General features: G+C 35.6%; 1 protein-coding gene and 1 non-coding gene across 7 annotated transcripts in view; both read left to right on the forward strand.

The window, feature by feature from the left end:
• The window catches only part of CSPP1 (centrosome and spindle pole associated protein 1), a 133,199-nt gene that overhangs the window by 22,187 nt on the left and 85,045 nt on the right, over nt 1–25,967 (forward strand). For 4 of the 6 annotated variants that reach the window (XM_029923133.1, XM_029923131.1, XM_029923132.1 and 1 more), the window contains exons 4-7: nt 18,732–18,835; nt 19,532–19,555; nt 23,615–23,695; nt 24,938–25,039. In XM_029923133.1, the coding sequence (XP_029778993.1) occupies nt 18,732–18,835; nt 19,532–19,555; nt 23,615–23,695; nt 24,938–25,039 (311 nt within the window). The remainder of the gene's footprint in view (nt 1–18,731; nt 18,836–19,531; nt 19,556–23,614; nt 23,696–24,937; nt 25,040–25,967) is intronic. The other 2 variants (XM_029923134.1, XM_029923135.1) reach the window with 2 other exon arrangements.
• On the forward strand, nt 6,089–6,219 carry LOC115279564. The gene has a single exon (XR_003903516.1). It is a non-coding gene; the product is annotated as a small nucleolar RNA SNORA31 (small nucleolar RNA).

Raw genomic sequence — 25,967 nt, forward strand, 5'->3', positions numbered from 1 at the left:
TTTTTTTTTTTTTTAATATTTTAATGTCTTTTATTTATTTTTGAGAGACAGAGAGAGACAGCGCGAGCAGGGGAGGGTCAGAGAGAGAGGGAGACACAGAATCCAAAGCAGGCTTCAGGCTCTGAGCTAGCTGTCAGCACAGAGCCCGATGTAGGCTCGAACCCACAAACTGTGAGATCATGACCCGAGCTGAAGCCAGCGCTCAACCAACTGAGCCACCCAGGTGCCCCTGTTTAGTTTCTTAAATTCCACATATGAGTGAAATCATATGGTATTTGTCTTTCTCTGACTGATTTATTTTGCTTATCATAATATATTCTGGCTCCATCTACCTTGTTACAAATGGCAAGATTTCATTCTTTTTGATGGCTGAGCAATATTCCATTGTGTGTGTGTATGTATACATACACCGCATCTTCTGTATCCATTCAGCAGTTGGTGGACACTTGGGCTTTGTCCATAGTTTGACTATTGTTGATAATGCTGCTTGCTGTAAACATTGGAGTGCATGTACCTCTTCGAATCAATATTTTTGTATCCTGTGGGTAAATACCTAGTAGTGCAATTGTTGAATTACAGGGTAATTCTATTTTTAACTTTTTGAGGAACCTCCGTATTGTTCTTCAGGGTGGCTGCACCAGTTTGAATTCCTGCCAACAGTGCAAGAGGGTTCCCCTTTCTCCACATTCTTGCCAATACCTGAGTGCTACCTTTTGTTGTTGTTTTTTTTTTCTTTTTAAATGTTTATTTGAGAGAGAGAGAGAGAAAGAGAGAAGGAGACAGAGGATCTCAAGCAAGCTCTGTGCTGTAAGCACAGAGCCCCATTGTGGGTCTTGATCTCATGAACTGACATCATGATCTGAGTGCCAAAATCAAGAATTGATTAACTGGTTGATCTACCCAGCCACTCTGTTTGTGTTGTTAATTTTCACCATTCTGACAGGTGTGAGGTGGTATTTAATCATGGATTTGATTTGTATTTCATATTCAAGGTCTTTTAAAATTTGAGTATTTGAGTACTTATATTTTGGTTAAGCTTCTTTATCTCTAGGGACCTCAATTTCTTTATCTGTAACATAAAAGTTGGGTTATCTTCTTTCACTAAATTTTTATGAAGTGAAATTTTGATTATTGCAAAAGATAATTTTTTAAAAAGTTTAATAGTAGATTCTCTTATACAGTAAGGACAGAATCACTTTGGAATTCTGGGTTCCAACTTCCTTTGGATTGTACTTGTCATGTCTTTCTGATCTGGCACAGGTTATTTAAGTTCTCCCTTGCCTTATCTTAATAATTGGCATCTATTTAAAAAGGTTATTGAGGCAGTAATTGAGTACATAGGAAAAGCTGACTGGCCATAAGTCATGCACAATAGATATTTATTTTGTGACCTCATATCTTTTTAATACAGGCTATGAGAATTATATTAAGAATTTAAGAATTATTTTTCATTACATGCACAAATGATGGCGAGTTTAAAGTCTAGTTTCAAGGGGCACCTGGGTGGATCATTTGGTTAAATATTCAGCTCTTGCTTTTGGGTCAGGTCATGATCTTGAGGTTTTGTGAGATCAAGCCACTTGGTGGGCTTGGGCTTGGGCTTGGGCTGGGCCTTGGTGTTGACAGCGTGGAGCCTGCTTGGAATTTTCTTTGTCCCTCTCTCTCTCCTCCTCTCCAACTCAGTGTTCTCTCTCAAACTTAAAAAAACAAACAAAAGTCTAGTTTCAAGACCATGACTTCTGCCTTTTCCTTATCGATATTTCTTAGGCCTGGGTCCTATGCCTTCTTTTCATTTCATACACTCCCTGACTGACCTCCCTCAGAGATTTTATGTACTGTCTGTTCATAACTTATAAGTCTGTATTCCAATCCTGATTTTTTAAAATTGAACTCCAGACCCACATATCTAATTTCCTTTTGGACATCTGTACTTGGATGTCATGGGCTCAAAAGTAACATATGCCAAATTACCTTGATTCTTCTCACACTATCTGGTACTCCAGTGAGATGGCTGGTTATCTAGTCATCCTTGACTCCTGTGTCCCCTTTGCCTCCCACAGCAAGTAATTCCTCAAGTCCAGTTGATTCTACTACCTAAATTTAAAAATAAATTTACTTTTCTCTAATCCCATAAACATTGTCTTATGTGGACTTATGTTGTCTCTCAGATTTTTTTGTCTGTTTTTTTTTTTTTTTTTTTGGTCTAACTAACCCATCCCCTGCACTGACTAAATCTCCACATTGCCCTTTAATGCCCTTTCAAAAAACACCTAGAATCATGTTAATCTTTGCTTCAAACCCTCCAATGTATTCTTGTTTCCTATATGATAATTTTATCTGTTTATTCCTTTTCCCAGATTGTGTGGCTGTTCATGCTTTGTGCTTCTGTCACATTGGTTTTCCCCGTAAAGTATAATTTTGAACTTAGCTCTCTTGTACTGCAGTGGTATGCCAGCTTGCCTACATTGTATGTTTGCTATCTAGCACAGTGCCTGGCACTTTAGTGTTTAAAGAAAATCTTTTTAAAAAATCTTTATATATTTTGGGAGAGAGAGAACGTGAGCAGGTACAAGCCGGGAAGGGGCAGAGAGAGAGAGATAGGGAGAGAAAGAATCCCAAGCAGGCTCTGTGCTGTCAGTGCCTTAAGGATGAGCTTGGGCCCGATGCAGGGCTTGATCTCATGAACCATGAGATCATGACCTGAGCCTAAACCAAGAGTGGAAGCTTAACTAACTGACCCACCGAGGCACCCCTTAAGATATTTTGAATATTTTGAATATTCATTTGAATAAATGAAGGTTCCCATTGCAAAAATAAACTTCTGTTGGGTATGTCAAATTTAATTTTCATTTCATTTCATTCATAAAGAAAAGAATGTTTCTTTTATTGCCAACTGAAACAATTATTTTTGAGGCACATTGAATCTTAATAAAGAATAATATATAATTTGGCTAATTTTATAACAGCATTCAGTTGCTGACTTCTTGCTTGAATAATTTTGGCCTTAAAATTAGACCAAATGTATGTGAAAAGATGTTTAACATCACTAGTTGTTAGGGAAATGCAAATTAAAACTACAAAGAGATCATGTCATGCTTTACATTGGCCATCATCAAAAAGACAGATATAAAAGGGGTGCATGGGTGGCTCAATTGGTTAAGTGCCTGACTCTTGATTTTGGCTCAGGTCATGATCTCATGGTTTATGGGATTGAGCTCTGGTGGGCTCTGGACTTGGGATTTCTCTCTCTCTCTCTCTCTCTCTCTCTCTCTCTCTCCCTCCCTCCCTCCCTCCTTCCCCCCTCCCTCCCCCCCTTTCCCTACACGCATGTGCTCTCTCCCTTTCTCTCTGCCCCTTCCCCTCATGCATACACTCTCTCTCTTTCTCAAAATAAATAAATCTAAGAAAATGAATTTTAGAAAAACAAGGATAACATGCTGGCATGAAACCCTTGGGCACTGTTGGTAGATTGAAGGCTCGGTGAAGTGAGTCAGAGAAAGACAGATATTATATGATCTCACATGTGGAATCTAAATAGAAAACAAGACCAAACTCAGGAAAAAGAGATCAGACACGTGGTGTTCAGAGGCGAAGAAGGGTGAGGGTTGGGGCATTGGTGGAAGGTGGTCAAAAGGTTTAAATTTCCAGTTATAATGTATATAAGTACTAGGGAAATACTGTACATGATGATTTTAGCTAATATTGCTCTATAATCTATAGGAAATTTGTTGAGAGTAAATCCTAAGAGTTCTCATCAAAAGGAATAAGCTTTTCTTTTTTTCTTGCCTTTTCATTTAATCTATACATGCAGATGTATTAGCAGAACCTATTTTGGTCATTAGTCCACAATATATAGAAATCAAATAATCTGAATGCCTTAAACTTACACAGTGATGTATTCAATTATTTCTCAATAAAACTGGAAAGAACACCAAATACGTAGTTTTTCACAGTGGGAAAATGTAGAATAAATTGTCAATGGAGAGTTTTCTCACGTGGTCTCAGACAGGACTTAAAAACAAACTGGTCTAAAGAAGGTCATATTTGGAAATTATATATTAAATGAAATATATTTGACACCATACTTTGAATAAGTAATTAAGCATAGTAGCTGTCAGTAATATATAAGCTGGCAATACTCATTTTAGCCAGTGAAAATCTACTGATAGCTCATAGTACAACCATCATGAGCATTTTCTGATTTTTTGTAAATTTATTTGTGTTAGTAATATTTATGGGTAATGCTTATCCATGTGGCTCATTCTACCATTCTCATTCTATATCTCTCAAAAGTATTTGAGAAGCATTACAATGTCTTCAAACACCAGCTACCCAGAGTGCACCAAACTTCACAGATTAAGGGCACAGCCCTCCACAAGACTTCTCTTACTTTAGACATCAGCTTGCTAGTATTAGGGTCCACAAGCCATCCTCTATTATGGCTACAAATATGGGGGTTACCATTACACTGTCAAGTTTGATATCACTAAAATGACGTACAGAACTCAGGAAAGTGCTGTACTTAATGATTACAGCTGTATTGTAGCACAGTGCTACAAATCAGAACCAGCCAAAGGGAGACATGTGTAGTGTGTGGTCTGGAAGGGTTCAAATCTGAAGCTTCTACTATCTCAGGGATGTATCACTTCCCTGCCACGGCAGTACTAGCCATCATGCTTACCTGATTTTCAGTGTCCAGAGTTTTTAAAAAAATTTTTTATATAGTTTATTTTTGAGAAAGAAACAGAGCATGAGTGGGGGAGGAGCAGAGAGAGGGAGACACAATCTGAAACATGCTCTAGGCTCTGAGCTGTCAACACGGAGCTTGACACGGGGCTCGAACCCACAAACCGTGAGATCATGACCTGAGCCGAAGTTGGACATTTAACCGACTGAGCCACCAGGCGCCCCCGGTGTCCAGAGTTTTTATTAATACTGCATTGCCTATGTGGCTCAGACTCCAGACTCCCTACTTTCCCCTGAGGTCTCTGGCTGATGTCAGATGGCTCAGAGGTCTAACCCTCTAATCCTATTTTTCTGGTGTGGTCTTTCTGATGTGACCAGCTTCCATCATTGTCATCTCTTCAGCATAAACTATAGAGGAGCTCACCAGGAGTTAGCATATTGTATAAACTATTGGATATGGGTTGCAGGACCTACCATGAATAACACAAATACTCCCATTACTTGGAACATTCCAAGGACTTAGAAGTTACTTCCCAGGAACCAGAAACAAAGGCTAGCAAAGTTCTTTATTTTATGTAGTGTGTACATTGTGTACTCTATATAAGCTGACAAAATGATGTCCTTTGTCAGGTGTTTGTTAGAATAACTCAGGAGTTTGTTAATGAAATATGAGAGTTAGCTGAAAATGATCTGTAAAAGTAAATTATTTTTTCTGTCTTCCAAAACCATTTCCAGGCATGTGAGTCACTTTTTAATTAAAAGAAATTCAACTTTTACTAACCCATTATTTAATAACTAACCATTACTGAGATACACTTTCATTAACTTTTTAAGTGTAGGTCTGTGTACTTCAGTCAAATATCATCTTTCTCTTTTTTTTTTTTTTTTTAGAAAAGTTGAGTGTATTCCCTTAGGTTGAGCATCATTGCTTTGATTTTAATGCTTTATATCCTAGAAGACATTTTTAATGGTTGACATAAAACAGCCAGTATTTTCAACACTGTTTTTTATGTACATGTTTTTGACCCAACATCCATAGAGACTACATTGCTTTTGAAATGGTGTATCTGGTTCAAATGGTGAAGATAAAAATCATTGCTTTATGTTGAGTTTTATAAAGAGAATTTTCTATCAAGTAAAATTTGCATATGGCAAAATGATTATAAAGAATGCAGAACAGTATAACATGGAAATTATGACCCTCCCAACCCTGTTGTCTAGTCTCTTGATAAGCAGTATCTTATATATAATTTCATGATTTGACTGTATACATGTGTATATAGCCCTTTCTTCTTTTCTTCTATATGGTAGCTTAGATCCTGTTCGGTATTTGAAAGTACTACTTTTGTGATTTATAGTAAGGGGACATAACCATAACCTTTTGAGATTAAAAAGCAATGGAATGCATCTATTTGACAGACCTGGAGCAGTTTACTGTCTGCTGCTAAGGTTTTCATTACAGATGCAAGAAAAAATTGTCCTCGCCCGTTCTGTCTAGTTGTGGCAGCCGTGATTGAATGGGGGAATACAGTGGGGAAACATGGAGAGAGAATTTTTGTAGCTCAGAAGTAACTTGTAAATAGTGAAGACCCTGTTGTACTCCAATAAGGAAACTGAAATTTGATTTTAAAAGAGCAGCCTGGACTTGGGCATAAAACTGTATTAAACAACCTTTATCTCTGGGTGAAAAGAAAGTTCATTGTATAACAAACTGGTACTTCTGGTGGGTTACAGAAGATGTCATATAGGACTTACGTTATATTAAAATTGTGTGCCTGCTTGTTTACTAGATGCTGTTTCTTTGGGCAAGGACTATGTTCTTGTTTGTCTTCCCAAGACCAGCAAAGAACCTGGCACATGGGTGATGCTCAGTAAATGTTACCATGAAGATTTTACTGAGTATGTGTCTTGAAAGAGGTTGGCTTTTAAATGCAGCAATATTGAAATTTATTTAAAATAAAAACGAAATTTATTTAAAATAAAAACAAAATTTATAGGAAGAAGAAATCAGTTGAGAAATTGGAGCCTGCTTTGGATTCTGTGTCTCCCTCCCTCTCTCTCTGTCCTCCCCTGCTCATACTTTCTCTTTCTCTCTAAATAAATAAACAGCAAAAAATTTAATATTTTCAATAAGTTCTTTACTAACGTTTTACTAAAGGAAATATGAAAAACAATTTTCTGTCAAATCTCATTAATCTGATAAGAAAAAGATGTTAGATTAAGTTTAGATAAATATTCAGAGAACCAGTAGGGTGTGTGTGTGTGTGTGTGTGTGTGTGTGTGTGTGTGTGTAAGTAAAAGCATATTTAAGGAATTGGCTTGTGATAATGGAGGCTGGAAAGTCTAATATCTGCAAGGTAAGGTGCAAAACTTCCCTGGTGACCCAGGGAAGAGGTGATGTTGGAATTCTAAGTCTGAAGTTTTCTGTTGGCAGAATTCCTTCTCACCTGAGGAAGGTCAGTCTTTGTTAAGCTTTTCCACTGATTGGATGAGGCCCACTCACATTATGGAGGGCAGATTTCTTTACTCAAAATCTACTAATTTTGGGGTGCCTGGGTGGCTCAGTCAGTTAAGCGTCTGACTTCGGCTCAGGTCATGATCTCACAGTTCGTGGGTTCGAGCCCCGCGCCAGGCTCTGTGCTGACAGCTAGCTGAGAGCGTGGAGCCTGCTTCCGATTCTGTGTCTCTCTCTCTCTCTGACCCTCCCCTGCTCACACTGTCTCTCTCTGTCTCTAATAAATAAATAAAAAAAATAGGAAAAAATATTTAAAATGCCTTTCCTGCATGTTTAAAAAAAATCTACTAATTTAAATGTTTATCTCACCTGAAAAATACTCTCAAAGAGAGATCCATAATAATATCTTTTAAAAAATGTTTATTTTGGGAGGGAGGAGTGGCAGAGAGGGAGAGGGAAGAATCCCAAGCAGGCTCTGCTCTGTCAGCACACAGCCTGTCGCAGGGCTGCATCTCACAAACCATGAGATCATGACCTGAATAGAAACCAAGAGTCATATGCTTAACTGACTGAGCCACCCAGGTGCCCCTCCATAATCTTTGGCCAACTATCTGGGCACCCTGACCCAGCCAGGTGGACATATAAAATTAACCATCATGGTCACTACTGAAATCTTTTCTTTTATTGACTTTCTCTACAAGTGACATAGAAATAATGTTAAAAATTAAATGGAAGTAGAATTTTACATAACTATTAGCATTAATAAGTCTTTAGTGTTTGTTGGCCTAACTAATATTGCGAGTGTATTGTTATGCCAGCAAGTTAGATACCTTAGACAAAATTGATAAATTCCTAGAAAGTCCCAAATTACTGAAATTGATTCAAGAAGAAATGCAAAATCTGAATAGACCTCTAACATGTAAAGAAATTGAATTCTTCATTAAAATCTTTTACAGAGGAAAGCTTAGGCATGGATGACTTCATTGATGAATTATACCAAACATTTAAAGAAGAAATAATAACATTACTTATGCTGGTATTATTTTTATAGGGATTGCATTGAATATGTAGATTATATTGGGGAGTATCGACATTTTAACAATATTTGTTCTTCCAGTCCATGAGCATGGAATACTTTTCCATCTTTTTGTGTCTTCTTCAGTTTCTTTCATAATCTTTCTATAGCTTTTGGCATATAAATTTTTCACCTCTTTAATTAGGTTTATTCCTAGGTATTTTACAGTTCATAGTGCAATCATAAGTGGTATCGATTACTTGATTTCTCTGTTTCATTATTGGTGTATAGAAATGCAACCAATTTCTGCACATTGATTTTATATCCTGCAGCTTTGCTAAATTCATGGATCATTTCTAGCAATTTTTTTGGAGTCTTTTGGGTTTTCCACATCCAGTATCAAGTCATCTGTGAAGAGTGAAAGTTTGACTTCCTCCTTGCTGATCTCAATGCCTTTTATTTCTTCATGTTGCCTGATTGCTGAGGCTAGGATTTCCAATACTATGTTGAACAATAGTGATGAGAGTGGACGTCCTAGTCATGTTCCTGACCTTAGGGGGAAAGCTCTTAGTTTTTCCCCCATTGAGGAGGATATTAGCAGTAGGTCTTTGGTATATTGCCTTTATGGTCTTCAGATATGATCCTTCTATCCCTTCTTTCATAAGGGCTTTTATCAAGTAAGGATGTTGTATTTTGTCAAATGTTTCTCTGTCTACTGAGTGGATCATGTAGTTCTTATCCTTTCTTTTATTGATGTGATGTATCACATTGTTTTGTGGATATTGAACCAGTCCTGCATCCCAGGAATAAATCCCACTTGGTAGTGATGAATAATTCTTTTAATGTGTGTTTAGTCCAGCTGGCTAGTATCTTGTTGAGGATTTTTGCATCCATGTTCATCAGGGAAATTGGTGTGTAGTTCTCGTTTTACTGGAGTATTTGTCTGGTTTTGGAATCAAGGTAATGCTGGCCTCGTAGAATGAGTTTGAAAGTTTTCCTTCCATCTCTATTTTTTGGAACAGCTTCAAAAGAATAGGTGTTAATTCTTCTTTAAATGTTTGTTTGGTAGAATTCCCCTGGAAAGCCATCTAGCCCTGGACTCTTGTTTTTGGGAGATTTTTGATTACTAATTCAATTTATTTTCTCGTATGGGTCTATTCAAATATTTTGTTTCTTCCTGTTTCAGTTTTGTCAATTTACATGTTTCTAGGAACTTTTCCATTTCTTCCAGATTCCCCAATTTGTTGGCATATAATTGCTCATGATATCCTATTACTGTTTGTATTTCTGCAGTGTTGGCTGTCATCTCTCCCCTTTATTCGTGATTTTAATTATTTGGGTCCTTTTTTCTTCTGATTTGGTTACATGTTTATCACTTTTGTTAATTCTTTAAAGAACCAGCTCCTGGTTTCATTGACCTGTACTACTATTTTTTTTCTTTCAACATCATTGAATTTTGATTCTTTTATTTCCCTTCTTTTGCTGGTTTTTGGCTTTATTTGTTCTTCTTTTTCCAGCACTTTTAGGTGTAAGGTTAGGTTGTATATCTGAAACCTTTCTTCCTTCTTTAGGAAGGCCTGGATTGCTATATACTTCCTTCTTATGACTGCATTTGCTGTGTCCCTGAGGTTTTGGGTGGTTCTGTTTTAATTTTCATTGGATTCCATGTACTTTTTAATTTCCACTTTAACTTCTTGGTTAACCCATTCATTCTTTAATAGGATATTCTTTAGTCTCCAGGTATTCATGGTTTTTCCAAATTTTTTATTGTGATTGATTTAAAGTTTCATACTGCTATGATCTAAAAATATGCATTGTATGATCTCAATCTTTTTATACTTGTTGAGGGCTGATTTTTGCCCCAGTATGTGATCTATTATGGAGAATGTGCTATGTGTACTCGAGAACAATGTGTATTTTGTTGCTTTAGGATGAAATGTTCTCAATGAATCTGTTAAGTCCATCTGGTCCAGTGTGTAATTCAAAGCCATAGTTTCCTGGTTGATTTTCTGCTTACATGATCTGTCCATTGATGTAAGTGGGATGGTTGAAGTCCCCTACTATTACCGTATTATTATCAATAAGTTTATGTCTATGATTAATTGATTCATATACTTTGGGTGCTCCCACACTGGAGGCATAAGGATTTATAATTGTTAGATCTTCTTGGTGGATTGACCCCTTAATTATGATATAATGCCTTTCTTCATCTCTTGTTACAGTCTTTACTTTAAAATCTAGTTTGTCTAATATAAGTATGGCAACTCCAGCTTTCTTTTGGTGCCCAATAGCACAATAGATGGTTCTCCATCCTCGTATTTTGATTCTGCAGGTGGCTTTAGGTCTAAAATGGGTCTCTTCTAAGCAGCATATAGATGGGTCTTGTTTTCTTATCCATTTTGTTATCCTGTGTCTTTTGATTGGGGCATGTAGTCCATTGACATCTGGAGTGAGTACTGAAAGATATGAATTTAGTGCCATTGTGGTCCCTGTAGAGTTGGAGTTCCTAGTGATGTTCTCTGGTCCTTTCTAGTCTTTGTTGCTTTTGGTCTTTTATGTGCTGTTTTGTTTCTTCTCCACTCAGTGAGTCCCCCTTAAAACTTCTTGCAGGACTGGTTTAGTGGACTCAAACTCCTTTAGCTATTTGGGAAACTTTTCATCTCTCCTATTTTGAGTGAAATCTTTGCTGGATAAAGAATTCTTGGCTGCATGTTTTTCAAATTCAGCATGTTGGATATATCCTGCCTCTCCTTTCTGGCCTGCCAAGTTTCTGTGGATGGGTCTGCTACAAACCTGATCTGTCTTCCCTTATTGGTTAAGGATTTTTTTCCCCTTGCTGCTTTCATAGTTCTTTGCTTTGACCATGATTTTACTGAATTTGACTATGATATGCCTTGGTGATGGTTGGTTTTTGTTGAGTCTAATGGGAGTTCTCTGTGCTTCTTGGATTTGATGTCTGTGTCCTTCCCCAGATTAGTAAAGTTTTCTGCTATAATTTGCTCACAGAAACCTTCTGCCCCCTTTTCACTCTCTTCATCTTCTGGGTCTCCTATGATTAGGATGTTATTCCTTTTTAGTAAGTCACTGAGTTTTTTAAGTATTGTAATGTGATCTTTTACCTTTGTTTCCTTCTTTTATTCTGCTTCATCATTCTGTATAATTTTATCTTCCAAATTGCTGATTTGCTTCTCTACTTTATCCATCCTTGCTGCTAAGGCATACATTTGAGATTGCATCCTAATTACAGCATTTTTAATCTTGTCCTCACTATATTTTATATATTTTATCTCCACAGAAAGGGATTCTATGCATTTTTCAACCCCAGTTAATATTATTATAGTGTTTCTGAATTCTAGTTCAGACATGTTGCTTATATCTGTGTTGATTCATCCCTCACTGTGATTTCTTCCTGTTCTTTATTTTGGGGTGAATTCCTTTGTTTGGTCATTTTGGAGGAAGAAAAACATTGATAAAATAAAAAATTAAAGTTAAAAATTAAAAACAAAAAATCAAATATGTAATACTTACTATAAAAAGTATCATTTCTAAACGAAATAAAATTATTTTCCGTAATGAATATATAGATGAAATAATACACTGCAGTTTATAAACTGCTATGAATATCACCATTTTTGTGCTTTATTACATCATTGAAATATTTCAGCGGGAGAAGGTCCAAGCAGTATAAATATAAATTAATGTCTGTTGATTTTTATGGAATAACTAAATTCCACTTTCCACCATGAACACCATGGAATTCTCTTTATACATACTTCTGGCTTAAACAGTCCTGGTAATAGTGGGTAAACAGAAGATTCCTTAGACACACCTCTCACAGATGCTCTCAACTCTCTTCCAGAAGAATTTAAAGTATCCCATATGCTTAGAATTTTACATCATCCTAGAAAAGCATTTATTCCTCAAAAAGAATCTAAACCTTTTTTAAAAATATAATTTATTGTCAAGTTGGTTTCCATATAACACCCAGTGCTCATCCCCACAAGTGCCCTCCTCCATGTCCATCACCCATTTTCCCCTCTTTCCTACCCCTCATCAACCCTCAGTTTGTTCTCAGTATTTAAGAGTCTCTTACGGTTTGCTTCCCTCCCTGTACTTAACTATTTTTTCTCCCCGTCCCTTCCCCTATGGTCCTCTGTTAAGTTTCTTCTATTCCCCATATCAGTGAAAACATATGATATCTGTCTTTCTCTGCCTGACTTATTTCGCTCAGCATAATACCCTCGAGTTCCATCCACACTGCTACGAATGGCCAGATTTCATTCTCTAGTTGCCATGTATTATTCCATTGTGTATATAAACCACATCTTCTTGATCCATTCATCAGTTGATGGACATTTGGGCTCTTTCCTTGACTGGGCTATTGTTGAAAGTGCTGCTATGAACATTGGGGTATATGTGCCTCTATGAATTAGCACTCCTGTATCCCTTGGGTAAATTCCTAGCAGTGCTATTGCTGGGTCATAGGGGAGTTCTATAGTTAATTTTCTGAGGAACCTCCACACTTTTCCGAGCAGCTACACCAGTTTACATTCCCACTAACAGTGTAATAAGATGGTGCCTGTTTCTTCACATCCTCACCAGCATCTATAGTCTCCTGATTTGTTCATTTTAGCTACTCTGACTGTCATGAGGTGGTATTTCAGTGTGGTTTTGATTTGTATTTCACTGATAATGCGTGATGTTGGGCATCATTTCACGTGTCTGTCAGCTCTCTGGATGTCTTCTTTGGAGAAGTGTCTGTTCATGTCTTCTGCCCATTTCTGCACTGGATTATTTGTTTTTTGGGTGTGGAGTTTGGTGAGTTTCTTATAGACTTTGGATACAGGCCCTTTATCTGATATGTCATTTGTAACTATCTTTTCCCATTCTGTCAGTTGCCTATTAGTTTTTTTGACTGTTTCTTTTGCAGTGTGAAGCGCTTTATCTTGATAAGGTCCCAATACATTTTTCTTCATGATTCCCTTGCCTTAGGGAATGTGTCAAGTAGAAAATGGCTGAGGCTGAGGTCAAGGAGTTTGTTTCCTGCTTTCTGATGGTTTCCACGTCCTCCATCCATTTTGAGTTTATTTTTGTGTATGCTGTAAGAAAGTGGTCTAATTTCATTCTTCTGCGTGTTGCTGTCCAGTTCTCCCAGCACCATTTGCTAAAGAGGCTGTCTTTTTTCCATTGAATACTCTTTCCTGCTTTGTCAAAGATTAGTTGGCCATGCATTTGTGGGTCCAATTCTGGATTGTCTATTCTGTTTCATTGATCTGCGTGTCTGTTTTTGTGCCAATACCACACTATCTTGATGATTACCGCTTTGTAGTAGAGGCTAAAGTCTGGGATTGTGATGCCTCCCATTTTGGTTTTCTTCTTCAACATTACTTTGGCTATTTGGGGTATTTTGTGGTTCCATATAAATTTTAGGATAGTTGGTTCTAGCTTTGAAAAGAATGCTGGTGCAATTTTGATGGGGATTGCATTGAATATGTAGATTGCTTTGGGCAGTATTGACACTTTAACAGTCTTTATTCTTCCCATCCATGAGCATGGAATGTTTATACATTTCTTTGTGTCTTCTTCCATTTCCTTCATAAATTTTGTATAGTTCTCATCATACAGATCTTTTACATCTTTGGTTAGGTTTATCCCTAGGTATTTTATGGTTTTTTGTGCAATTGTGAATGGGATCAGTTTCTTGATTTCTCTTTGTTGCTTACTTATTGGTTCTAAACTTTATTTTTAAAGATAATAGAATTTAAGCTTGAAGAGAGAAATAGTTTTGATTCTCACATTCAGAATGGAGTATCACACATGGAAAACTATTTAGTCAATGAATGTAAGACCATGCTTTCTTTAATTTTATAATGCCTGGCATACAACGTATGCCCAAGTAACGTTCACAAAATAAATGTATGAATGAGTATACATGAATGAATACCTGAATAAGAGGAATGACTTAGATAACAGGAAAAAAACACAATTCTTAATATTTCACTTCTGCTTTAAGGCAGTCTGATTGCATAGAGAGTATAATAACTAGTAACAAAAGTTACATATCCCTAGTCATAATGGATACTGTGTTGTGTCAAGGAGAAAAAGAAAACAATGCTACAATGATGATGCCTCCCAACACATTTGGGTTTCCTACCCAGGGAACCAATAATTTACAGTTTTCTAAAGTCATGTATGTAAAGTAGATTTTACCACTGTTTTCCAATCCTGCTTGGTGGATTTATGTGGAAGAACAGAAGTTAAAATGTGATTTTCATTTATAAAATACTATTTATACTAATTTCAATTTTATTTATCAAGAATATTTGCTTTTTACTATTGACTCAAATAATACTGTTAAAAGACCAGGAAGAATACATAATGCTTCTGAATTACTTTAAATGTTATTAATTTAAGGTTTAGTCAACAAAAATACTAATTTTTTAATTCTACTTTTGTCATCTAATATCAACATTTCTGGCATTAGAGGTAGGTCAGAGAAATAAAATTAAGAACTGTATGGAAATACTTAATATTCTGTTCATTTTAAACTATTAAGTAAGGCATCTCAATTGACCTAATGAATTAAGAAACATGGTCAGACTTACTTATTCAGAGGAGTTGTCTTATGATGGTTCTAGTGCAAGTAAAGCATTAGTCACCTTAGGGTCATGTGAAGTGATGTCACTTCATCGAAGTACAACATCAGTGACTCTAAGACAGTTAACATTATGCTTCAGAACTACATCAGTTATAATTAACTTTTAGTTTCTATAGTGGCTATGGGCTAAATTATTCAAAATAAAGTACACAATCTTTTCAAAAGTAATTTACTTCTAACATACCACTTCTAATAAATTCTTTATATAGCAAATTACCATGGAACAGATTTTTCTTTTATCATATCACCATAAGAAGTGATTATGTAAACATAATTAAAGGACAAATTACAGGAAATAATAAAAGGACTTTTTATAAACTGGTGAGTAATCAAATGACGTGATTGCTTTACTTGAGGACACTGTACTCAAACTTTAGCTACAAAGCTATTACTACACAGGACTCACTAGACTTGTACAAACTGAAAAAAGAGAGTATAATGTCCAGCATTTTGTTTGTAATAAGAGAAACTTAAGACTACAAATGCCAAAAAGAATGATAATTCAAAATATAACTTAAAAAATTAGAAAATCATAAACAATTTCCTGTTGCCTGTTTTCTAAAATCTTTATATTAACTGTAATTTTTTTTTAGCTTAGTCTAAACCTCAGAGCTTCTCTGCAATTGAAAATTCTGCAGTTGTTTCTCTTCTGATAATTTTTAAATTAAACAATGTAATTTATTTCTTTTTTTCCAAATTTCCATAAGTAGAATTGTATTTAACAAGAATTTTTAGGGACACCTGATGGCTCAGTAGCTTGAGCATCCAACTCTTGATCTCAGCTCAGGTCTCGATCTCACAGCTATGAGTTCAAGCCCCATACTGGGCTCCAGGTGGGCATAAAGCCTATTTAAAAAAAAAAAGTAAGATAAAATGATTTTTTAAAAATCACACAAAATTTCTAGTGTTAAGAGTAAAGTCTCTTTATCTTACTTTGTTAATCCCTTTGCTTGATTTCCAAAATGATTACTTCGTAGCATGAAAAATAAAATCTAGAAAATTTTAGTCTAAAATCAATGGTATTTTGTTATAAGATTGAGAATTATTACCTAGAAATGGTGGATAAAAACACATAGCAACCATGGTCACAGAAGATAGATCCTTCGAGTACCCAAAGTGTAGTGAGGGAATTGAAAAGATGACTCACCAATATAATCTATGTGCCAATGCAATCCCTATAAAAATAATAGAAGCATTTTTCACAGAGGTAGAACAAGGAGTCCTAAAATTTGTATGGAACCAGAAAAATCCCCGAATAACCAAAGTAATGTTTAAAAAGGAAGCCAGAGCTGGAGGTGTCACAGTTCTGAATTCAAACTGTATTACAAAGCTGTAATTATCAGGACAACATGGTCCTGGCACAAAAACAGACACTTAGACCAAAGGAACAGAATAGAGAACCCAGAAATAGACCCCAAAAAAGTATGGCGTACTAATCTTTGACAAAGGAGGAAAGAATACCCAGTGGAATAAAGACAGTCTTTACAGCAAATGGTACTGGGAAAACTGGACAGCGACATGCAGAAGAATCAACCCGGACCACTTACTTATACCATACAAAAAATAAACTCAAAATGGATGAAAGACCTGAGTGTAAGACAGGAAGCCATCAAATTCCTGGAGGAGAAAGCAGGCACCAACCTCTTTGACCTCAGCTGCAGTAACTTCTTACTTGACATAGCTCTTAGAAGCAAAGGAAACAAAAGCAAAAACGAACTATCGGGACCTCATTAAAATAAAAAGCTTCTGCACAGTGAAGGAAACAATCAGCAAAACTAAAAAGCAGCCAATGGAATGGGAGAAGATATTTGCAAATGACCTATCAGATAAAGTGTTAGTATCCAAAATCTATGAAGAACTTATCAAACTCAAGACTCAAAAAAACGAATAACCCAGTGACAAAATGGACAAAAGACATGAATAGACACTTTTCCAAAGAAATCCAGATGGCTAACAGATGCATGAATAAATGCTCAACATCATTCATCATCAGGGAAATACAAATTAAAACCACAATGAGATACCACCTCACACCTGTCAGAATATCAAATTAACAACTCAGGCAACAACAGATGCTGGCGAGGATGCAGAGAAAGAGGAACCCTTTTGCACTGCTGGTGGGAATGCAAACTGGTACAGCTTCTCTGGAAAATAGTATGGAGGTTCCTCAAAAAATTAAAAATAGAACACCCTAAGCCCCAGCAATTTCACTACTCGGTATTTATCCAAAGTATACAGGAATAGTGATTTGATGGGACACATGCACTCCAATATATATAGCAGTGCTATTGACAATAGCCAAAGTATGGAAAGAGCCCAAATGTCCACTGACTGATGAATGTATAAAATGTGTGTATGTCTGTGTGTGTGTATAGAGAAAGACAAATACCATATAATTTCATGCATATGTGGAATTTAAGATCCAAAACAGATGAACATAAGGGAAGGGAAGCAAAAATAATGTAAAGCAGAGAGTGAGACAAACCATAAGAGACTTAAATACAGAGACCAAACAGTGTTGCTGGAGGAATGTTGGTTGGGAGATGGGCTAAATGGGCCATGGCCACTAATGAGGACGTTTGTTGGGATGCGCACTGGGTGTTATATGTAAGTGATGAATCACTAGATTCTCTTCTTGAAATCATTATTATACTATTTATATTAACTACCTTGGATTTAAATTAAAACAATGATAATTTTTTCATACCATAGTACTACATGGTCGGACAAAAAAAAGGGAGGGGAGCTTCACAACTCTAAAAGCTTGACATCTGTGCTTCTAGATATAGTATTTTACTATTAAAATGTTAAAAGTTTTGTTATTTGATTTTGACTGCTTTATTGAGAAATAATTTACATACCATAAACTATCCATTTAAATTATACAATGCTGGGTTTTAGTGTATTTACAAGTTGTGCAGCCATCACTGTTGTTATCATCCCAGAATGTCCTTTGGATTTTGAACTCTATGTAATGAAACATGACTCAATATTAAAGTTTTCCTTAAAAAATTAACATTCCTTTACAGAATTTCTGTTTGATGAAAAATGCTGGAAATGGGCTTACCTTTTGTGGGATGATGAAAAATTCTGGAAATGGGCTTACCTTTTGTGTGTGTGGGTGTGGTGATGGTTGCCCAACACCGTGAATATACCTAATGCCACTGAATTGCAGGCTTAAAAATGGTTAAAATGGAAAATTTTATAATATGTATATTTTGTCACAATAAAAATTAATATATATTTATGTGAAATTAGAATTGGTAGCTTAACATTAAAAGTTTTTGGAAATTTTAGCTTGAGCCACACAGAGTTCTAATAATTATTTCTCAAACATTTTATAATAAAGATATTCTTACATTAAAAACTCACATAATTCATTAATTAAAACAGAACTTAAAATGGTATTTGTTTTTATAGTAATTTGAGTAGAATTAAGTGAACAAGTAAAGGTAATCAGCTTTTCTTTGCTTTAATTTTGTACTCTCTGAATAGCCGATGCCAAACAACGCAGAACCATTTATCTAAAGGGGGTGAAAGTAAATGTGCATGCGTACACACACACACACACACACACACACACACACACACACACACACAGAGACACACACAGAGACACACAGTAATTTAACACACACACTGTCTCTCTTTATAGATGCATAAAGTTTCTGGAAGGAGATGCAAGAAACAGTAATCTTGGTTGTTTTGGGCAGGAAAACTAGGTGATGGTTTCATGGGCATGACAAATATTTTTCCTATGTGAATGAAACATTTTAAATAAATAATTTATTCTGATCCTGGTCTTAAGAGTCAGCAGGACTATGTTCTAAATTACTATGCTTTGGTGACAGCATATTGTATTGAAACTGACATTAGTTTGAAAATGAGCTATTTTACTTAAGTTGTTCTCTTTCTAGGAATTGATTATGGATTAAGTTTACCACTTGGGGAAGATTATGAACGGAAGAAACATAAACTAAAAGAAGAACTGAGGCAAGATTACAGACGCTATCTTACTCAGGTAATTAGTTCTATTTATGCTTCAGAGTTCTTCTAAATTTATTTTCCTAAGGTTTTAGTCATATGTGTTCATTTTTCGGTTTCCAGCGGTATCTAGCAGTAGGATATTGTAGTGAAAGTTAAATGACATATATGACAGTGGTAAATTAAAAAATGGTGCTGAGAATGTTACCATGAAATAACAGACTCTTGACCTTTGGAACAGGGTAGTGGGTTTTAATTTTAAATCGGATGGTAAGTTCTGTTTGTTCATGTTTTCTTAGAGTTATCATGGTGTAAAATAGCCCAATTATGATTCCCAACTCCTCTACGCCCTCCAACCATGCATTGCAATGACACATGGAGTTCTAGTCGCTAATAATTTTCCTGTCAGATAAGCTTATAAAAACTTCATTTAATATATATGTTTAATCTCCCAAGTCTTTGCTTTAGGATTTAATTATTTACTTAGACCCTTGTTTTAAGTATATTTGGTTAAATTATGTAATTGCTAAACTAAAAATTTCTTAACAGTTTGTAAATGGAATTTACTTTTGAAGTAAATTATTTTAAATAATCATATTTCTAGTCATCCCAAGATATTCTGTAGTTTTTAAACTTTATAATGTTTGTTCCAAATGTATAAGTGGTCTCTTATTTTTTCTGATGTGCACATGGAGAGAAAGAACTTTGAATACTTTGTTTCCCTTGACTTTAGGGTATCACACAAGCAAAAAGAAAGGTAGGGTTGCCTGCAAAACGTTTTCTTTTCATTTTTTTCTCTTTCTTTTATTAGATGTAGTAGCTTGCATTTATTGTCGTTTTATGATGTTACTCTCAAACTATTAAGAAAAATAACTTCTTTTGTGATTGAGACTTTTTGAATGGTAACATTTTTACCGTTGCTTTTACCAATGTCAGTCTATGCATTATAATTTTTCATTAATATAATCAAGCACTTTCTTTTTGATTCCTGCTTTGCATTTATTTTTGTTGCTTTCTTATGTCTCTCTTAGAAATATTCTATGGCCCGTTTGTTTTCAGCATGCCGATTTTTTTCTTTTTGCTAATCACATTGAAATTAATAAAGTGATACTCAGGATATTCTAAGATGTTTTTAAAGTGTGTGTTGTCAGGATTTGGATTACTCAATATTTTTGCACCCAAACGCATGGACTGCATTTGTAAATTTATATTGGAAAACAAAAACACTATAGTTTTACAGAACTCTAAAAAAAAAGTATCTCACACATTCATTCATCATTCAGCCAACAGATTTTATGCACTTATGAAGATGAATCTGTCTTCAAGGGCTCTTAAGAGTCTGGTTGTAGAGATGACATCATACAGGTCAGAAACTGATACCTAATGAGAATATAATGATTAGGAGAGACTCCAAGGTGTTATTTTGTCAGATAGGATAGGTAGAATTGGGGTATTCTAGAGGGTCAATCAAGGAGAGGAAGCTTTTCAGATGGAGAATATAAAATAAAGAAGGACTTGGAAGGGAGGCTTTAGCTTTGTATGAATGAGGTTTATCAGCTTGGGTTGGTTAGACTAGATTATTTTTGAGAGTAGTTAAAAATAATGATGTAGACAGGATAGCATCAGATTAGGGTTTTTTTTTTGTTAAAGGAGTTTTATTTGTTCACACATTTATTTATTTTTAAAGCAGGGTGTACGCCCAACATGGAGCTTGCGCTCACGATCCTGAGATCAAGAGTTACATACTCTACCAACTGAGCCAGCCAGGTGCCCCACATTAGATTTTTAATTTGATATGTGTGAAACACTGCCTCTCTAGGCAGCCTGTGAAGAGCTCAATAACAGTTTTAGGACTGTTAATTCTGCATATTAGAGATTCTTACTGTTTATTTTAAATTACTGCTACAGATTTTTAAGTCTCCTTTTCCCAGTAATTTTCAGTCTATTCATGCTACTTTCCACAATGATCCTGTTTCTTACCAATTTAAATACTTCATTGTCTCCTCGCTGACCTTCTGGATAAAAATGCATATTCCTTAGCATGGCATGTGAAGTCATTTGTGTTCCAGCCTGCCTTCCTGGCCCTGTACCTCAGTTTTATTCTCTCTCTCAGCACTCCTTATTGGGTGAGGTTTTCCTCTGGTATCTATCATTTTCACTGTGGATCTTAAATTACTTCATAGATAGAAGATTTTAAAAAAGAATCACGGTAGGAGGCATAGGAAGAAATTGTCTTTATGAAAGAGAGAAAGAATCAAGAAAGAGAAAGAAATCAAGGAGTACAAATCTTTAAATTCTAATGGATATGAAGGAATTTTGGTGTTGGATTATCAAGAATGTGGTTATGATAGAGGAGCAGTAGTTTCCTAATATGCAAGAGACAAATTTTGGTTGACATCTGAGAAGGTAGACATGCAAAAGAAGGCAAGGGAAAAAGAAAATAATATAGGATTTGGATAGGTGGCTGCAATGGCTTCCTTTACTCCTAGCATATGTATTTTCCAAGTCCTTTATAGTTCTTTTTAGATTTCTTTTTGTGGCTTTCAGACTTTGGGATTGTATGGATATTTAAATTTAAAAAATCAAATCTTTAAATTTTGCCAAAAAGAGCCAATAAAGCAATTACCATCTCCTTTCCATTTTTAGAACAAAAGACACTTGATCATCCAACAGTGCAGAGAGAACATATTCTCAGGAGAATAATTTTAAAATTGAATTAATACATGTGTACCTCCAGCCCAGACTTCTCTCCTGAATCTCACAGTTACTCTATTTGGCTACCTATCTTCGAAACCTAATGGGTATCTGATGTTGAACATGTCCAAAAGGAACTCTCGTTTTGTATTCTTCCTCCTCCCATCATCTAGAAGCCTAGATTGTTTGAAGCCTATTCTTTTATTTTTTTGTCGCAGGACCTATCATCTTCTGACAGACCATACTCTTCCTTAGGTTTATTACTTCTTATCAGTTTTCTTTGCTTGAGTGTAAGCTTTAGGAAGTCAGGGATCTTTGCTTTCTTTACTGATGGATCTCAGACTTGTCAAACAGATTGGGACATAGTAGGCTCTCCGTATTGAATTGAATGAGTAAATTTTAGCTTTTTGAGTTGGCTCTTGTCTTGATTATGTTTTTCATTTCATTGAAAATTTCAAACATTATCCTGGGCCTGAGAAAGTGGGAATTGCCCAGTGAAGGAGTGAGGGTCTGTATCTCTGTCTTCCCAGGGTTGGAATTCTGAATGTGTTTTTGGTACATGTATATCTCTACAAAATGGCTAGGTTTATAGTGTACTTTTTATGTAAGGGTTAAACTGATTCAGGGATTTAGTCAGGTATCCTATTCTTACCCTTGACAAATAAGTTTAGAGTTCTGTACAACCAACTTTCATGTTAGCTTTTGTAACACAACTTACTTGTAAATTATTATTTCAAATTCATATTCAGTGAAACCTTTTTACTCAGTTTTATCCATCACTCTGTTCCCAAATGTTTTAAATACAACTATATTATAGCAGTTGGTATATTACATTAAAGTTATTTGTTTACATATTTGTTTTCCTCAGCTGAACTGTAAGTTTCTTACACAGAGGGAATATATTCTTATCTTTGTCTCCCTACCACTAAAAAAAAGTAACTTTTGTTTTAGGTAGTCAAGAATTATTTAATGAATAAGTAAAAGGCTTGGAGCTATACAAGTTAACAAATATTGCTTGATTTGATCCTCATAAGCTAGTGATTTAGGTGGTATTATCCTTGTTTTACACACAAAGGAACTGAGGCAGAGAAGTTAAATAACTTCTAGATTATGACTACAAAGTAGCAGTATCAGAACGTTGGGGATCATATATATTTTTTCTGATCCCTTGTGATTGCTTTATAGTATTCAAAAGATTTTATATATTTTTTTAATGTTTATTTTTGAGAGAGAGAGAGACAGCATGTGAGTGGGAGAGGGGCATAGAGAGAGGGAGACACAGAATCTGAAGCAGGTTTCAGGCTCTGAGCTGTCAGCACGGAACCTGGTGTGAGGCTCGAACTAACAACCGTGATCTCATAACTGAAGCCACAGTCGGACACTTAACTGAGCCACCTAGGCACCCCGAGATTTTACATTTTTAATCCTCCTTGATCCTACCAGCTTGGGTAGATAGGCAGAGCAGTTACTATTCTTATTTTATGGTAGAAGACTAGGTCAGGGAGGTTAAGCAACTTGCTCAGTGTGACAGAACTGAGAAGTGTTGGAGCTAGTCCTGGAGCCCAGGTCCTTTGACTCCTAGCCTGCATATTACACTGCATAATCTAAATGTTTAACAAACAAGGATTGAGGTACAGATAAGGAAACAGTGTTCATAGTTTATATCTTCTGGCATTTGAGTGGATATCCACTCATAAATTACTGTAGGAAAATTAGTAAAAAAAAATATCATTGTAGTGTGCATATAATCTTGGTGAGGAAGTTCAAATTTGCCTTAGGAACAGAAGAACAATAGGGCACTGAGGATCAGAATGTATGCTTAGATAAGGAATATAAATTGAAAAAGAGTTTCCTTTTCCCCATGCTTTTGAATCATCTGGAATATAATACATGTATGTAGCAAATGAAAATTAAGGCCTGATTCTCTTCTTTAGAGAGTTATTGATTGGAAGAAAATTCTGTTTTCTAATTATTTGTTATGATCTCTGTAGAATTGTACTTTGTGTCTTGATCTCCATTTCATTCTTTTGCTCTGCTTAGAAAATAGAATGTAAAGACACATTTATGGAACGTTTTGTAAAAGCAATTAGGTAATATATTTTTTTAATGTGTATATATACAGAAAAATTTTCTGTCCACGAGTGAAACAGATCCATCTACTCTGGGAGTTTCTCTTCCTATTGGTGAGAGGTTATCTGCTAAGGTAGGTGGATAGGAGTAGTTTTGTGAGTAGTAGTTTTATGAGGCATCAAAATAATTAAAGAACATACTCCTGACATATATGTAAGCAAAAGATTATATCATTTCCCATACTTGAATATATGTCTTTAATAAAAATCTCTGTGCTATTTTTTAAAAAACTTTGAACATAATGTTTATAACAATGTAAGATATCTTTAAAGTGTAAACTGAGTATATGGAATATATTCTTATTGGTTTTTAAGCTATAAAGTTCATTTTATGTGTCACAGTTATCAGTGAGATGAGTGGATGAGAGTGTTCTGAGCTTTTATGTAGGGTGAGGTCTGGGTCTATTTAAATGTATTGCTATCACTGTACAAATACATGTACACACTCTTTAGAGATGAAGTAATAAAGTACAGCTAAGCTAGATAAGAGATCATGACATAGTACATAAGACAAATGGGCAGTAATAAGCTTCAAAAGATGACCTAGTTAAATCTTTAATTCTTTTTTAGATTGTGCTATTTTAATTACGGTGGAGGTATTAAGGCTTAATAACATTTCCTGTGTTTCAACAGAACATTTACATTATAAAAAAATTAGTGTCTGTGATAATTTTACCTTTTTATGTTTAAAATATAATAAGCAACCTTCCTTATACTTGGGAAAGAAATGGTTAGCATTAGTGGTCTTGGCCTTAGGGTGGAGGAATAGTAGAGGCAGGAGATGTCCCAGAGAAGGAAAGAAGGAATATAACCTGATCAAATCTCCTTGGAAACATGCTAATGACAGCTCTCCTGGCAAACGCATTCATGTATTAACTAGTGGGACAGATTTATTTATGAATGCCTTTGGCAGAGTGTACCTGCATTGTCTAAGATTGCTGTTAGGTAAACAAACCTAGAATCCCATGGATTTATGGGGCACGGCTTTCTGGAAAATGTTATCTAAGCGATGTAACTTATAAAATGTATAAAATGGAGATGTTTCACAACCAAAGCAGCTCCCTTCTATTAATGACTTCCTATGTTAACCTGGACCTAAGCATGTAGTAATGCATATTCTAATGTGACAAGAAAGGACGTGGGGAATTGCATAGGTTGTCTCAGACCTCTCTTGTGCCTTGCAATTATTTCTATCCTTGAATTTATTAGCAGAGGTTGATTCTGGGTAATATCTTACCCAGATTCTGGGTATGTGTTTGATGGTACTTTTTCCTGAAGCTGGAATTTTAACATTATCTTTTGGTTTTTATTTTAAGGAAAGATTGAAACTTGAACGCAACAAAGAATATAATCAATTTCTCAGGGGTAAGGAAGAATCCACTGAAAAGTTCAGACAGGTGGAAAAGAGTAGTACTGAGGTAGGTTTTCCTTTTAAAGTAAATCTTTAATACCAAAAATTGAATATTTTGTATTTAATTGAAAATATTTTTTTGTATGTTAAACATTTCACTTGGTTTTTATGTCAGTATTTTATTTACTTTTTAGAGATTTTATTTAAAAAATTTTTAAAATCTTTATTTATTTTTGAGAAAGAGAGAGAGACCTAGTGCGAACAGGGAAAGGGCAGAGAGAGAGGGAGACGCAGAATTCAAAGAAGTCTCCAGGCTCTGGGCTGTCAGCACAGAACCCATTGTGGGGCTTGAACCCATGAAACGCAAGTTCATGACCTGAGCTGAAGTCAGACACCTTAACGAATGAGTCACCCAGGCGCCCCTTTATGTCAGTATTTTAAAGAGTAAGCCAAACTGAACTAAACTCAGGACATATTAATATTTAGTTTTATGAATGGTTTTATCTTATGTTGAAGAACTTACCCTACTTTTTAACTTTATTGGGGACATTAAATTTTAGAGATTGGCTTTAAGTGATCTTTATTTTTTAATTTTAAGTAATTTTGAAAATATTGATAATTTCTAGCTCTATAAGTTTTTTCTAAATTTAAGAATGGTTGATGTTAGAGGGGAGGGAGCCAAGATGGCGGAGAGGAAGGGAGCTCTGTAAACTCCATCCGCCCCATTTATCAAATTGAGAAGGATATTACTCTCATCTGCGAGAGTGGAAGGAGAAAATACGGACTCCAGAAAGAATAGAAACTCAAGGATACCTGAGTGAGTGAGGGTGAACGGGGGAGATCTGAAAACGGGCCAGCCCGGGACGGGCAGGGGAGACAAGATCCCCAGCCTAACGTGGGGGAAGCGCGCGGAGCCTGAGAGACAACGGGAAGAGACAGAGTCGGAACACGCTCATAGAACTGTCTCTGGGGAAGAGGTATAGAACGCTTGGCTG

The sequence above is a fragment of the Suricata suricatta genome, chromosome 15 (genome assembly GCF_006229205.1).
Source record: "Suricata suricatta isolate VVHF042 chromosome 15, meerkat_22Aug2017_6uvM2_HiC, whole genome shotgun sequence".
NCBI lineage: Eukaryota > Metazoa > Chordata > Mammalia > Carnivora > Herpestidae > Suricata > Suricata suricatta.